Source organism: Dendronephthya gigantea, unplaced genomic scaffold (assembly GCF_004324835.1).
Source record: "Dendronephthya gigantea isolate DGI-Jeju-01 unplaced genomic scaffold, DenGig_1.0 000093F, whole genome shotgun sequence".
NCBI classification, from domain to species: domain Eukaryota; kingdom Metazoa; phylum Cnidaria; class Anthozoa; order Malacalcyonacea; family Nephtheidae; genus Dendronephthya; species Dendronephthya gigantea.
The window spans coordinates 367,769-382,996 of record NW_021163103.1 but is presented as its reverse complement, the minus strand read 5'-3'; the positions used below and the strand labels follow the sequence as shown (position 1 = coordinate 382,996).

Below are 15,228 nucleotides of genomic sequence, written 5' to 3'. Positions count from 1 at the left end.
TACTTGGTACTTAAATACTTCAGCGAATCGTAATTCTGCGGAAACATAAGATCGTGTTAACGTTGGAATGAAAATTCGATGAAAGTATGCCACGCACTAAATAAAAGAACAGCATTTTTACACTTAAAATGTTGGTTCTACGAAGGTTGGATGGGAGTTTGACTTACTTGAACAATCGTATAAGGAGCATGCAACCCAGTTTGTGGAGGATCACCAGGGTGCGATATAGGATGCACCATAGGTTAAGTTAAGTTAAGCGCATGATTGAGAATCCACATCTGGGTTTATCTGACACGACAGACATTGCGCGCGCTAATTCCCATTTCAACCTTCAAATATGGCGTTCAAAATCTTCAATGGAGCTGCTTTTTTTTTCAATATGTGTTCATTAATTGTGTTGTTTTTTTTTCAGGCTGTAGTTTGTAAATAGATATCTAATTAGAAATAAAGTAATAAAAACATGTAAATATAGTTTTATTTTGGGGGGTCCCCTTCGGCTATTTCGGCTTCGGAACTCCGGCATTTCGATTTCGGTGGAGGGTTTTTCTCCGGGTACTCCGGTTTCCCTCCTTAAAAAAAAACAGTGTCCATGTATGGGGCCAAAACTTCTGAAACAAAGCAAACATTGCGATAAGACCGAAAGAATCGTTTTCACTTGTCCCTAGTGTTCTTTCGATTTCATGAAAACATTAAATATCGCCGGGTTTTATTTTGATGCGTATAGACGAAGCTTACAAAATACTACAAAAACCTGCATTTATACCTCTCAAGAAATATTAAGATAAGGACAATTAGATCATAAATTAAACATTTGCGTTGATAATACTTGAGAAATTTACTGGCCTCTGGGTTCGATTCCCAGAACACTGTGTAATAAACACTGCGGAAATCTTAAGTTAAAACTCAAAATTGAAGTTTGTAAATGAGTTTGAAATCAGTAAGCCTCGAAAAAAGAGCCTAAGATCAGCTTTCGAAGATTGAGAACAGTAGAAGATCATTGGCTTTTGAAACCTCTGAATGGAGTCAAATATCATCAGATCTTAAAAAACCTGAGAAGAGCAAAGATACCGGAACCAGCTTTTTGAAGCCTCTTCAGATCATCTATATTTATCAAATGTATTGTATCATTTATATGTCATCGTGTGAATCAACTATAAATAAATGTATAACAATATAAAATTGTTTTTCAGTTTTTAAATAAATTTAGATATCAAACGTGGAAAGATATATGTAAAGACAAATGGGAAAATATTTTTTTTCATATCGTCATTCCGGCTTCATTACTTTCATTTGAAAGCGCGCTTTCTTAAGACGAATATTGCCTGCCCTTGGTTCCAGTGTGAAAACATTTCTAATCTACAAAAAAAAAATTTTTCACTCGATTTTCATAGATTTTTCTATCTTAAAAAAACGTTGAGCCACCTTGTTCTCCTGCAGTAATAAAGCGTGTTTAGAAAACTGTTTTGAACTCAAATTTGTTCTTCAAAGTTCAAATGCAACTTAAGTGAACTCTGTAAAGTTGTAAAGTCATTTAACTGGGCATATGTGCCTACAGTATCGGCAGCGGACTCGTAATAAACGTGCAGCCAGCATCGGCAGGAACTTCTGATAAACCGTCGGATAGAGCAAAGCTTAAGGGAATGTTGCCAATAATAGGTAAGAAATTCGCAGCCTAAAATTACTTTAAAAAATTGCCTGAGATGTGCAAAATTGTCGTGCGATCGCTTTTTTTTTAAAAAACTTTAGAATGCCGGCTTACTTCAAGTATTGCTCTTGCCGTATAATGGTGCTGATGATGTCATACTGTGGATAGTCGGCGTCATTTTTCGAAATATTATTCAAAAATGTTCTTTGACAGAAGACACCACTGAATAGTTTCCAAGACTGATATTTTATTTCAAGAAATCCTTTATACATTTTCTAAATGGCAAGTGGGCAGTTTCTTACAGATATTATCGTTGTTTCTGGTAAAGATAAATGCCCACAAGGCTACACAATTGTAAGTATATATCAATATATAGCATTATTTTGTAGTATTTGTGTTTACCCTACAAATGTACGTTTCCGTCACTTCCGTCATTTTATATAATTTGTTTACATTTTGAACGTATCCAACGCAAATCACACCATATTGGTTCACTATTAACTTCGTTTTGTTTCTAAATAAATATATATAATTCCATATATATGTTGTTTACAACCGTCTCCTATTTTGACATTGAAAGCCTATTGTTTTGTTGAATGATCTTATTATTGATCTAATCAATATGAAATATTTATATATTATTTATTTCATACCATGCCGTTTTTTGTACTGTAGCTTAATGCAACCATCAATGGCCAGGATGCTAATCTTTATGAAGGGTCTTTTCTGAAAGGAGGAGAAAGATATTTATGTTTTGCAAGAATACAGGTATGCACTAGCTGAGTCAGCAGCTCCCACACAACAAATGTCTGTCTGCATTGATATATTGTGAATTTTGGGAGTTTGGGAGGCAAAGAAAGTACCCAGTGTACTTTAACATTACTGACCTGATGTATTATAACTGCTATATAAGGAAAGCTGTTGCTGTATGTCTGGGCTGAGAACCTAGTGTGCCTATCTTCACATAAGTTGGACTTGTTATAAACTTGCATGTGAATTCACATATTTTCTAGAATTCGCCAACAATAGTGACAGATTTAAACATAGTGAAAGATAGAGATTCTATTCCTGTTGGTTTCACTGCTATTAAAAATTGTTTCAATGATTGTGAGTATAAATTGATACATCATCTTGTCATGTGAAAAGATTCCTTTGTATTTAACAACCTAATGAATAAACAGTCTATTACTATGCAGAGATCAGTGATACTTGAAAATTATCAAATATAAGTGTGAAATATACATCTTACTCTGTATAATTACAGCAAGTGAAAAGGCATTGCGCAAACATGTACTATGCTTAAAAAAAGATAGCATTCGGACAGCTGCAAGTGGTGTGGTGAACATTGTGGCTATTCAGCTGTCAAAAGGAGAAAAATTTCAGGGGAATTTGTATACAATTTCGTACGTTGATATTATTTTATGATTAATAAAATAAAAATACCGGGTAATTAATTAAAGTTCCTCAAATCTGTAATGAAAAATCATTTAGAATATAAAATATTGGGAACATCATGAAAATTGCAAGTTAAGTCCCCAGTTAGGTCTTTAAGATTGTATGTAATTATGCATCCATTCTCAAAAAATACTTTCAATTTACATTCATACAAGACAAAGGAGGTAGAAAGTACCCAAACCAGAAATGAAGAAAATTATCTCGTTATTGTCATAGGTGTAATAATAATATCATTTTAAAAACGTATAACTGATTTGGTGTGCTTTTTTGGTAGAAATGAAGTAAATGGGCTCAATGTAGGTTTTCAAACAGTCCCAAATTCAAATGTTAGACAGCCACCATCTTATAATTCTGCAATGAAGTACAGACCTCCAAATGTACAATCAGGGTAAGTCTCAATTACCTTCATTTCAACAAGACATATTGATTGAGTGCTACATTTTAGCTTTTTAAACACTCACACAAGTTTGGCTTCACCTTCCTAGTAGAATACTGCATGTTCAATTGAAACACATCTGATACACATCTGTCCGGCAAGGTACATAGCATTGCCCCTTTGAAAATGTATGTGTTGGCAAAAGCTATGTCATGGTGGCTACCTCCTTTGCAGGCCCTTTTCTGGCCAAATATGTTGGGCGGTGATTGCCCGAAATGCTCCCTAGCGCCTGCAGAGGAGATAGTCATGGTGGTATATTTGATCACATATTTGATAGATAGTTTAAGAATTTATTACTTAGTTTTAGCTTTATATTAAATTATCTTTTATGCTGTGTGGTTAGTTATTCTGGATCAAACCAGCCATTACCTTATCCCTCTGGACAGCACCATGTTATGCCTGTTCCTATCAGCTTACAAGGTACAGCACCACCAACACACAATCAGCCATCTTCACCTAGCAATAAACACATATCAGGTATGTTCTATGAAATAATTTAAAAGTATATTGCAAGATTTGCAAGCTGTACAATGCCCAATGATTTTATTAAAAGATTATGCTTATTTATTTATTCTAGCTATTCATGGTGTGTTGTTTCAAGTTAATCCAAAATTTGAAATGTTGTGGAAAAAACCTGTGAGTAATATATTATGAGTAGTAATAATTTTATTTAATGTTGTCTTCAGGAAGTGATAAATCTCTAAACTTTTATTAATATATTTAGAAATCTGATAAAATTGTTAGTGCCCGAACTCTTGATGACATTGAGAGAAATGTGAGTGAAAATTTGATTTTTGTTATAAAAAATTTGTACCGTATAATAAAAATCACATTAGTCCTTTATTTTTTCTTCAGTATGGTTACACATTTGAAAAGGAACAAAGCATCCTATCTTCAAGATAACTAACATATGTCTAAAAATAGTAATTTCATGCAAAAAAGTAGAAATTATTAAATCCTACCTCCCTCCTCCCAAGCTATTCTGTTATATTTAGAGTATAGATATTCAAGAAATGTAAATATAAGTCATTGAGGGTATATAAGTTCCCTAACCTCACTGTTAAATATATTATCAAGTGTATTTGAAATAAAACTAATTTAGTTATTTGGCTAAATCTATTTTGTAAAAATAAAATGTGAAAATTATTGTTGATCTCTTGATTTTTTTCTTAGCAAACACCAAATATTCAACTAAACTGCCTCCACTCACCATTTTTTTCATTACATCGGAACATTTTCAAAATTCGTCAATTTTGGTAGAATGGTAAAGGCATCCCCTTACCCCAGTTACCATGCCATAAATGATGATTTTCAATGTTTCAAAAATAAACCAAATATAGCCTTAGTGAATATTTGAAACCATTTTCAGATGTTAACGCATTTTTGGAAAATTTTCAAAATTCAATGGTCAATTATCCCTAAAATGGTAGCCAAAAATGAAAATTTTTTCAATATTTCAAAAACCAACTCTCTTTCTTCAAAAACCAATGCTCAAACTAAATATCGTAGTCTTAGTGAATATTTGAAGCCATTTTCAGCATATTAACACATTTTTGGAAAATTTTCAAAATTCGTCAATTATCGCTAAAAAGGTAAGGCATGCCTCACCATGCCAAAAATGAAGATTTTTTCAATATTCCAAAAACCAACTAAATATGCTCAAAAACAAAATAGGGTAGTCTTAGTGAATATTTGAAGCCATTTTCACAACGTTAACACTTTTTGGAAAATTTTCAAAATTCGTTAATTATCGCTAAAATGGTAAGGCACCTCTTACCGTGTCAAAAATGATGATTTTTTCAATATTTCAAAAACCAACTAAATATGCTCAAAAACTAAATATCATAGTCTTAGTGAATATTTGAAGCCATTTTCAGCATATTAACACATTTTCGGAAAATTTGCAAAATTCGTCAATTATCGCTAAATGGTAAGGCCACCATTACCATGCCAAAAATGATGATTTTTTCAATATTTCAAAAACCAACTAAACATGCTCAAAAACTAAATATCGTAGTCTTAGTGAGTATTTGAAGCCATTTTCAGCATATTAACACATTTTCGGAAAATTTTCAAAATTCGTCAATTATCGCTAAAATTGTAAGGCATATCCCTTACCATGCCAAAAATGAAGATTTTTTCAATATTTCAAAAACCAACTAAATATGCTCGAAAACTAAATATCGTAGTCCTAGTGAATATTTGAAGCCATTTTCAGCATACTAACACATTTTCGGAAAATTTTCAAAATTCGTCAATTATCGCTAAAATGGTAAGGCATCCCTTACCATGCGAAAAATGAAGATTTTTTCAATATTTCACAAACCAACTAAATATGCTCAAAAACTAAATATCGTAGTCTTAGTGAATATTTGAAGCCATTTTCAGCATACTAACACATTTTCGGAAAATTTTGAAAATTCGTAGATTATCGCTAAAATGGTAAGGCATCCCTTACCATGCCAAAAATGAAGATTTTTCAATATTTCTAAAACCAACTAAATATGCTCAAAAACTAAATATCGTAGTCTTAGTGAAGATTTGAAGCCATTTTCAGCATACTAACAAATTTTCGGAAAATTTTCAAAATTCGTCAATTATCGCTAAAATGGTAAGGCATCCTTTACCATGCCAAAAATGAAGATTTTTTCAATATTTCAAAAACCAACAAAATATGCTCAAAAACTAAATATCGTAGTCTTAGTGAATATTTGAAGCCATTTTCAGCATATAAACAGATTTTTGGAAAAATTTCAAAATTCGTCAATTATCGCTAAAATGGTAAGGTATCCGTTACCATGGCAAAAATGATGGCATGTTTTAGGGCATATTTGGCTGCTTTTTGGAACAATAAAGTTAACCCTTACCATTTTGGTCAATTTTGACGACTTTTTCAATGTTCCAAATATGCTCTAAAATGAAAGATATTAGTCTTATGAAGCCATTTTTAGCATTTTAAGACTGTTTTTGAACAATTGAAAAAGTCGTCAAAATTGACCAAAATGGTAGGGGGTAAGCTTTACCATTTTGGTCAATTTTGACGACTTTTTCAATGTTCCAAATATGCTCTAAAATGAAAGATATTAGTCTTAGGAAGCCATTTTTAGCATTCTAAGATAGTTTTTGAACGGTTGAAAAAGTCGTCAAAATTGACAAAAATGGTAAGGGGCAAGCTTTACCTTTTTGGTCAATTTTGACGACTTTTTCAATGTTCCAAATATGCTCTAAAATGAAAGATATTAGTCTTAGGAAGCCATTTTAGCATTTTCAGACAATTTTTGAAAAGTTGAAAAAGTCGTCAAAATTGACCAAAATGGTAAGGGGTAAGCCTTACCATTTTGGTCAATTTTGACGACTTTTTCAATGTTCGAAATATGCTCTAAAATGAAAGATATTAGTCTTAGGAAGCTATTTCTAGCATTTTAAGACAGTTTTTGAACAGTTTAAAAAGTCGTCAAATCGACTAAAATGGTAAGGGGTAAGCTTTACCATTTTGGTCAATTTTGACGACTTTTTCAATGTTCCAAATATGCTCTAAAATGAAAGACATTAGTCTTAGGAAGCTATTTCTAGCATTTTGAGACAATTTTTTAACAGTTTAAAAAGTCGTCAAAATTGACTAAAATGGTAAGGGGTAAACTTTACCATTTTGGTCAATTTTGACGACTTTTTCAATGTTCCAAATATGCTCTAAAATGAAATATATTAATCTTAGGAAGCTATTTCTAGCATTTTAAGACAGATTTTGAACAATTGAAAAAGTCGTCAAAATTGACCAAAATGGTAAGGGGTAACCCTTACCATTTTGGCCAATTTTAACGACTTTTTCAATGTTCCAAATATGCTCTAAAATGAAAGATATTAGTCTTAGGAAGCCACTTTAGCATTTTCAGACAGTTTTTGAAAAGTTGAAAAAGTCGTCAAAATTGACAAAAATGGTTAGGGATAAGTCTTACCATTTTGGTCAATTTTGACGAGATTTTCAATGTTCCAAAAACCAACGAAATATGCTCTAAAATGAAAGATATTAGTCTTAGGAAGCCATTTTTAGCATTTTAAGACAGTTTTTAAACAGTTGAGAAAGTCGTCAAAATTGACCAAAATGGTAAGGGAAAGCCTTACCATTTTGGTCAATTTTGACGACTTTTTCAATGTTCCAAATATGCTCTAAAATGAAATATATTAGTCATAGAAAGCTATTTCTAGCATTTTAAGACAGTTTTTCAACAGTTGAAACAGTCGTCAAAATTGACCAAAAAGGTGAGGGTTAAGCCTTACCATTTTGGTCAAATTGAACGACTTTTTCAATGTTCCAAATATGCTGTAAAATGAAAGATATTAGTCTTTGGAAGCCATTTTTAGCATTTAAAGACAGTTTTTGAACATTTGAAAAAGTCGTCAAAATTGACCAAAATGGTAAGGGGTAAGCGTTACCATTTTGGTCAATTTTGACGACTTTTTCAATGTTCCAAATATGCTCTAAAATGAAAGATATTAGTCTTAGGAAGCCATTCTTAGCATTCTAAGACAGTTTTTGAACGGTTGAAAAAGTCGTCAAAATTGACCAAAAAGGTAAGGGGTAAGCCTTACCATTTTGGTCACATTTGACGACATTTTCAATGTTCCAAAACCAACGAAATATGCTCTGAAATGAAGGATATTAGTCTTAGAAAGCCATTTTTAGCCTTTTAAGACAGTTTTTGAACATTTGAAAAAGTCGTCAAAATTGACCAAAATGGTAAGGGTTAACTTTACCAATTTGGTCAATTTTGACGACATTTTCAATGTTCCAAATATGCTCTAAAATGAAAGATATAAGTCTTAGGAAGCAATTTTTTGCATTTTAAGACCGTTTTTGAACTGTTGAAAAAGTCGTCAAAATCGACCAAAATGGTAAGGGGTAAGCTTTACCATTTTGGTCAAATTGAACGACTTTTTCAATGTTCCAAATATGCTGTAAAATGAAAGATATTAGTCTTTGGAAGCCATTTTTTAGCATTTTAAGACAGTTTTTGAACATTTGAAAAAGTCGTCAAAATTGACCAAAATGGTAAGGGGTAAGCGTTACCATTTTGGTCAATTTTGACGACTTCTTCAATGTTCCAAATATGCTCTAAAATAAAAGATATTAGTCTTAGAAAGCCATTTTTAGCATTTTAAGACAGTTTTTGAACATTTGAAAAAGTCGTCAAAATTGACCAAAATGGTAAGGGGTAAGCCTTACCATTTTGGTCAATTTTGAAGACTTTTTCAATGTTCCAAATACGCTCTAAAATGAAAGATATTAGTCTTAGGAAGCTATTTCTGGCATTTTAAGACAGTTTTTGAACAGTTTAAAAAGTCGTCAAATCGACTAAAATGGTAAGGGGTAAGCTTTACCATTTTGGTCAATTTTGACGACTTTTTCAATGTTCCAAATATGCTCTAAAATGAAAGACATTAGTCTTAGGAAGCTATTTCTAGCATTTTGAGACAGTTTTTTAACAGTTTAAAAAGTCGTCAAAATTGACTAAAATGGTAAGGGGTAAACTTTACCATTTTGGTCAATTTTGACGACTTTTTCAATGTTCCAAATATGCTCTAAAATGAAATATATTAATCTTAGGAAGCTATTTCTAGCATTTTAAGACAGTTTTTGAACAATTGAAAAAGTCGTCAAAATTGACCAAAATGGTAAGGGGTAACCCTTACCATTTTGGCCAATTTTAACGACTTTTTCAATGTTCCAAATATGCTCTAAAATGAAAGATATTAGTCATAGAAAGCCATTTTAGCATTTTCAGACAGTTTTTGAAAAGTTGAAAAAGTCGTCAAAATTGACAAAAATGGTAAGGGATAAGTCTTACCATTTTGGTCAATTTTGACGAGATTTTCAATGTTCCAAAAACCAACGGAATATGCTCTAAAATGAAAGATATTAGTCTTAGGAAGCCATTTTTAGCATTTTAAGACAGTTTTTAAACAGTTGAAAAAGTCGTCAAAATTGACCAAAATGGTAACGGAAAGCCTTACCATTTTGGTCAATTTTGACGACTTTTCAATGTTCCAAATATGCTCTAAAATGAAAGATATTAGTCATAGAAAGCCATTTTTAGCATTTTAAGACAGTTTTTCAACAGTTGAAACAGTCGTCAAAATTGACCAAAAAGGTAAGGGGTAAGCCTTACCATTTTGGTCAAATTGAACGACTTTTTCAATGTTCCAAATATGCTGTAAAATGAAAGATATTAGTCTTTGGAAGCCATTTTTAGCATTTAAAGACAGTTTTTGAACATTTGAAAAATTCGTCAAAATTGACCAAAATGGTAAGGGGTAAGCGTTACCATTTTGGTCAATTTTGACGACTTTTTCAATTTTTAAATATGCTCTAAAATGAAAGATATTAGTCTTAGGAAGCCATTTTTAGCGTTCTAAGACAGTTTTTGAACGGTTGAAAAAGTCGTCAAAATTGACCAAAAAGGTAAGGGGTAAGCCTTACCATTTTGGTCACATTTGACGACATTTTCAATGTTCCAAAAACCAACGAAATATGCTCTGAAATGAAGGATATTAGTCTTAGAAAGCCATTTTTAGCCTTTTAAGACAGTTTTTGAACATTTGAAAAAGTCGTCAAAATTGACCAAAATGGTAAGGGTTAACTTTACCAATTTGGTCAATTTTGACGACATTTTCAATGTTCCAAATATGCTCTAAAATGAAAGATATAAGTCTTAGGAAGCAATTTTTTGCATTTTAAGACCGTTTTTGAACTGTTGAAAAAGTCGTCAAAATCGACCAAAATGGTAAGGGGTAAGCTTTACCATTTTGGTCAAATTGAACGACTTTTTCAATGTTCCAAAAATGCTGTAAAATGAAAGATATTAGTCTTTGGAAGCCATTTTTAGCATTTAAAGACAGTTTTTGAACATTTGAAAAAGTCGTCAAAATTGACCAAAATGGTAAGGGGTAAGCGTTACCATTTTGGTCAATTTTGACGACTTCTTCAATGTTCCAAATATGCTCTAAAATAAAAGATATTAGTCTTAGAAAGCCATTTTTAGCACTTTAAGACAGTTTTTGAACATTTGAAAAAGTCGTCAAAATTGACCAAAATGGTAAGGGGTAAGCCTTACCATTTTGGTCAATTTTGAAGACTTTTTCAATGTTCCAAATACGCTCTAAAATGAAAGATATTAGTCTTAGGAAGCTATTTCTGGCATTTTAAGACAGTTTTTGAACAGTTTAAAAAGTCGTCAAATCGACTAAAATGGTAAGGGGTAACCCTTACCATTTTGGTCAATTTTGACGACTTTTTCAATGTTCCAAATATGCTCTAAAATGAAAGACATTAGTCTTAGGAAGCTATTTCTAGCATTTTGAGACAGTTTTTTAACAGTTTAAAAAGTCGTCAAAATTGACTAAAATGGTAAGGGGTAAACTTTACCATTTTGGTCAATTTTGACGACTTTTTCAATGTTCCAAATATGCTCTAAAATGAAATATATTAATCTTAGGAAGCTATTCTAGCATTTTAAGACAGTTTTTGAACAATTGAAAAAGTCGTCAAAATTGACCAAAATGGTAAGGGGTAACCCTTACCATTTTGGCCAATTTTAACGACTTTTTCAATGTTCCAAATATGCTCTAAAATGAAAGATATTAGTCTTAGGAAGCCATTTTAGCATTTTCAGACAGTTTTTGAAAAGTTGAAAAAGTCGTCAAAATTGACAAAAATGGTAAGGGATAAGTCTTACCATTTTGGTCAATTTTGACGAGATTTTCAATGTTCCAAAAACCAACGGAATATGCTCTAAAATGAAAGATATTAGTCTTAGGAAGCCATTTTAGCATTTTAAGACAGTTTTTAAACAGTTGAAAAAGTCGTCAAAATTGACCAAAATGGTAACGGAAAGCCTTACCATTTTGGTCAATTTTGACGACTTTTTCAATGTTCCAAATATGCTCTAAAATGAAAGATATTAGTCATAGAAAGCCATTTTTAGCATTTTAAGACAGTTTTTCAACAGTTGAAACAGTCGTCAAAATTGACCAAAAAGGTAAGGGGTAAGCCTTACCATTTTGGTCAAATTGAACGACTTTTTCAATGTTCCAAATATGCTGTAAAATGAAAGATATTAGTCTTTGGAAGCCATTTTTAGCATTTAAAGACAGTTTTTGAACATTTGAAAAATTCATCAAAATTGACCAAAATGGTAAGGGGTAAGCGTTACCATTTTTGTCAATTTTGACGACTTTTTCAATTTTTAAATATGCTCTAAAATGAAAGATATTAGTCTTAGGAAGCCATTTTTAGCATTCTAAGACAGTTTTTGAACGGTTGAAAAAGTCGTCAAAATTGACCAAAAAGGTAAGGGGTAAGCCTTACCATTTTGGTCACATTTGACGACATTTTCAATGTTCCAAAAACCAACGAAATATGCTCTGAAATGAAGGATATTAGTCTTAGAAAGCCATTTTTAGCCTTTTAAGACAGTTTTTGAACATTTGAAAAAGTCGTCAAAATTGACCAAAATGGTAAGGGTTAACTTTACCAATTTGGTCAATTTTGACGACATTTTCAATGTTCCAAATATGCTCTAAAATGAAAGATATAAGTCTTAGGAAGCAATTTTTTGCATTTTAAGACCGTTTTTGAACTGTTGAAAAAGTCGTCAAAATCGACCAAAATGGTAAGGGGTAAGCTTTACCATTTTGGTCAAATTGAACGACTTTTTCAATGTTCCAAAAATGCTGTAAAATGAAAGATATTAGTCTTAGAAAGCCATTTTTAGCATTTTAAGACAGTTTTTGAACATTTGAAAAAGTCGTCAAAATTGACCAAAATGGTAAGGGGTAAGCGTTACCATTTTGGTCAATTTTGACGACTTCTTCAATGTTCCAAATATGCTCTAAAATAAAAGATATTAGTCTTAGAAAGCCATTTTTAGCATTTTAAGACAGTTTTTGAACATTTGAAAAAGTCGTCAAAATTGACCAAAATGGTAAGGGGTAAGCCTTACCATTTTGGTCAATTTTGACGACTTTTTCAATGTTCCAAATACGCTCTAAAATGAAAGATATTAGTCTTAGGAAGCTATTTCTGGCATTTTAAGACAGTTTTTGAACAGTTTAAAAAGTCGTCAAATCGACTAAAATGGTAAGGGGAAGCTTTACCATTTTGGTCAATTTGACGACTTTTTCAATGTTCCAAAATGCTCTAAAATGAAAGACATTAGTCTTAGGAAGCGTTTAGCATTTTGAGACAGTTTTTAACAGTTTAAAATTCGTCAAAAGACTAAAATGGTAAGGGGTAAACTTTACCATTTTGGTCAATTTGACGACTTTTCAATGTTCCAAATATGCTCTAAAAGAAATATATTAATCTTAGGAAGCTATTTCTAGCATTTTAAGACAGTTTTTGAACAATTGAAAAAGTCGTCAAAATTGACCAAAATGGTAAGGGTAACCCTTACCATTTTGGCCAATTTTAACGACTTTTTCAATGTTCCAAATCATGCTCTAAAATGAAAGATATTAGTCTTAGGAAGCCATTTAGCATTTTCAGACAGTTTTTGAAAAGTTGAAAAAGTCGTCAAAATTGACAAAAATGTAAGGGATAAGTCTTACCATTTCGGTCAATTTTGACGAGATTTCATGTTCCAAAAACCAACGGAATAGCTCTAAAATGAAAGATATTCTTAGGAAGCCATTTTTAGCATTTTAAGACAGTTTTTAAACAGTTGAAAAGTCGTCAAAATTGACCAAAAGGTAACGGAAAGCCCTTACCATTTTGGTCAATTTTGACGACTTTTCAATGTTCCAAATATGCTCTAAAATGAAAGATATTAGTCATAGAAAGCCATTTTTAACATTTTAAGACAGTTTTTCAACAGTTGAAACAGTCGTCAAAATTGACCAAAAAGGTAAGGGGTAAGCCTTACCATTTTGGTCAAATTGAACGACTTTTTCAATGTTCCAAAATATGCTGTAAAGAAAGATATTAGTCTTGGAAGCCATTTTTAGCATTTAAAGACAGTTTTTGAACATTTGAAAAAAGTCGTCAAAATGACCAAATGGTAAGGGTATGCGTTACCATTTTGGTCAATTTTGACGACTTTTTCAATTTTCCAAATATGCTCTAAAATGAAAGATATTAGTCTTAGGAAGCCATTTTTAGCATTCTAAGACAGTTTTTGAACGGTTGAAAAAGTCGTCAAAATTGACCAAAATGGTAAGGGGTAAGCTTTACCATTTTGGTCAATTTTGACGACTTTTTCAATGTTCCAAATATGCTCTAAAATGAAAGACATTAGTCTTAGGAAGCTATTTCTAGCATTTTGAGACAGTTTTTTAACAGTTTAAAAAGTCGTCAAAATTGACTAAAATGGAAGGGGTAAACTTTACCATTTGGTCAATTTTGACGACTTTTTCAATGTTCCAAATATGCTCTAAAATGAAATATATTAATCTTAGGAAGCTATTTCTAGCATTTTAAGACAGTTTTTGAACAATTGAAAAAGTCGTCAAAATTGACCAAAATGGTAAGGGGTAACCCTTACCATTTTGGCCAATTTTAACGACTTTTTCAATGTTCCAAATATGCTCTAAAATGAAAGATATTAGTGTTAGGAAGCCATTTTAGCATTTTCAGACAGTTTTTGAAAAGTTGAAAAAGTCGTCAAAATTGACAAAAATGGTAAGGGATAAGTCTTACCATTTTGGTCAAGTTTGACGAGATTTTCAATGTTCCAAAAACCAACGGAATATGCTCTAAAATGAAAGATATTAGTCTTAGGAAGCCATTTTTAGCATTTTAAGACAGTTTTTAAACAGTTGAAAAAGTCGTCAAAATTGACCAAAATGGTAACGGAAAGCCTTACCATTTTGGTCAATTTTGACGACTTTTTCAATGTTTCCAAATATGCTCTAAAATGAAAGATATTAGTCATAGAAAGCCATTTTTAGCATTTTAAGACAGTTTTTCAACAGTTGAAACAGTCGTCAAAATGACCAAAAAGGTAAGGGTAAGCCTTACCATTTTGGTCAAATTGAACGACTTTTTCAATGTTCCAAATATGCTGTAAATGAAAGATATTAGTCTTTGGAAGCCATTTTAGCATTTAAAGACAGTTTTTGAACATTTGAAAAATCGTCAAAATTGACCAAAATGGTAAGGGTAAGCGTTACCATTTTTGTCAATTTTGACGACTTTTTCAATTTTTAAATAGGCTCTAAAATGAAAGATATTAGTCTTAGGAAGCCATTTTTAGCATTCTAAGACAGTTTTGAACGGTTGAAAAAGTCGTCAAAATTGACCAAAAAGGTAAGGGGTAAGCCTACCATTTGGTCACATTTGACGACATTTTCAATGTTCCAAAAACCAACGAAATATGCTCTGAAATGAAGGATATTAGTCTTAGAAAGCCATTTTTAGCCTTTAAGACAGTTTTTGAACATTTGAAAAAGTCGTCAAATTGACCAAAATGGTAAGGGTTAACTTTACCAATTTGGTCAATTTTGACGACATTTTCAATGTTCCAAATATGCTCTAAAATGAAAGATATAAGTCTTAGGAAGCAATTTTTTGCATTTTAAGACCGTTTTTGAACTGTTGAAAAAGTCGTCAAAATCGACCAAAATGGTAAGGGGTAAGCTTTACCATTTTGGTCAAATTGAACGACTTTTTCAATGTTCCAAAAATGCTGTAAAATGA

At 31.8% G+C, this 15,228-nt stretch overlaps 1 protein-coding gene across 1 annotated transcript; it reads left to right on the top strand.

Annotated features, from left to right (window-relative positions):
* The first annotated feature begins 1,846 nt into the window (after positions 1-1,846).
* On the top strand, positions 1,847-4,642 carry LOC114533631. The gene is made up of 9 exons (XM_028555201.1): positions 1,847-1,999; positions 2,321-2,413; positions 2,659-2,752; positions 2,910-3,048; positions 3,375-3,488; positions 3,880-4,013; positions 4,114-4,172; positions 4,261-4,311; positions 4,392-4,642. Exons 1-9 carry the CDS (start codon positions 1,925-1,927, stop codon positions 4,437-4,439), a joined length of 807 nt encoding a protein of 268 aa, XP_028411002.1. The 5' UTR covers positions 1,847-1,924; the 3' UTR covers positions 4,440-4,642.
* Positions 4,643-15,228: the final 10,586 nt, after the last annotated feature.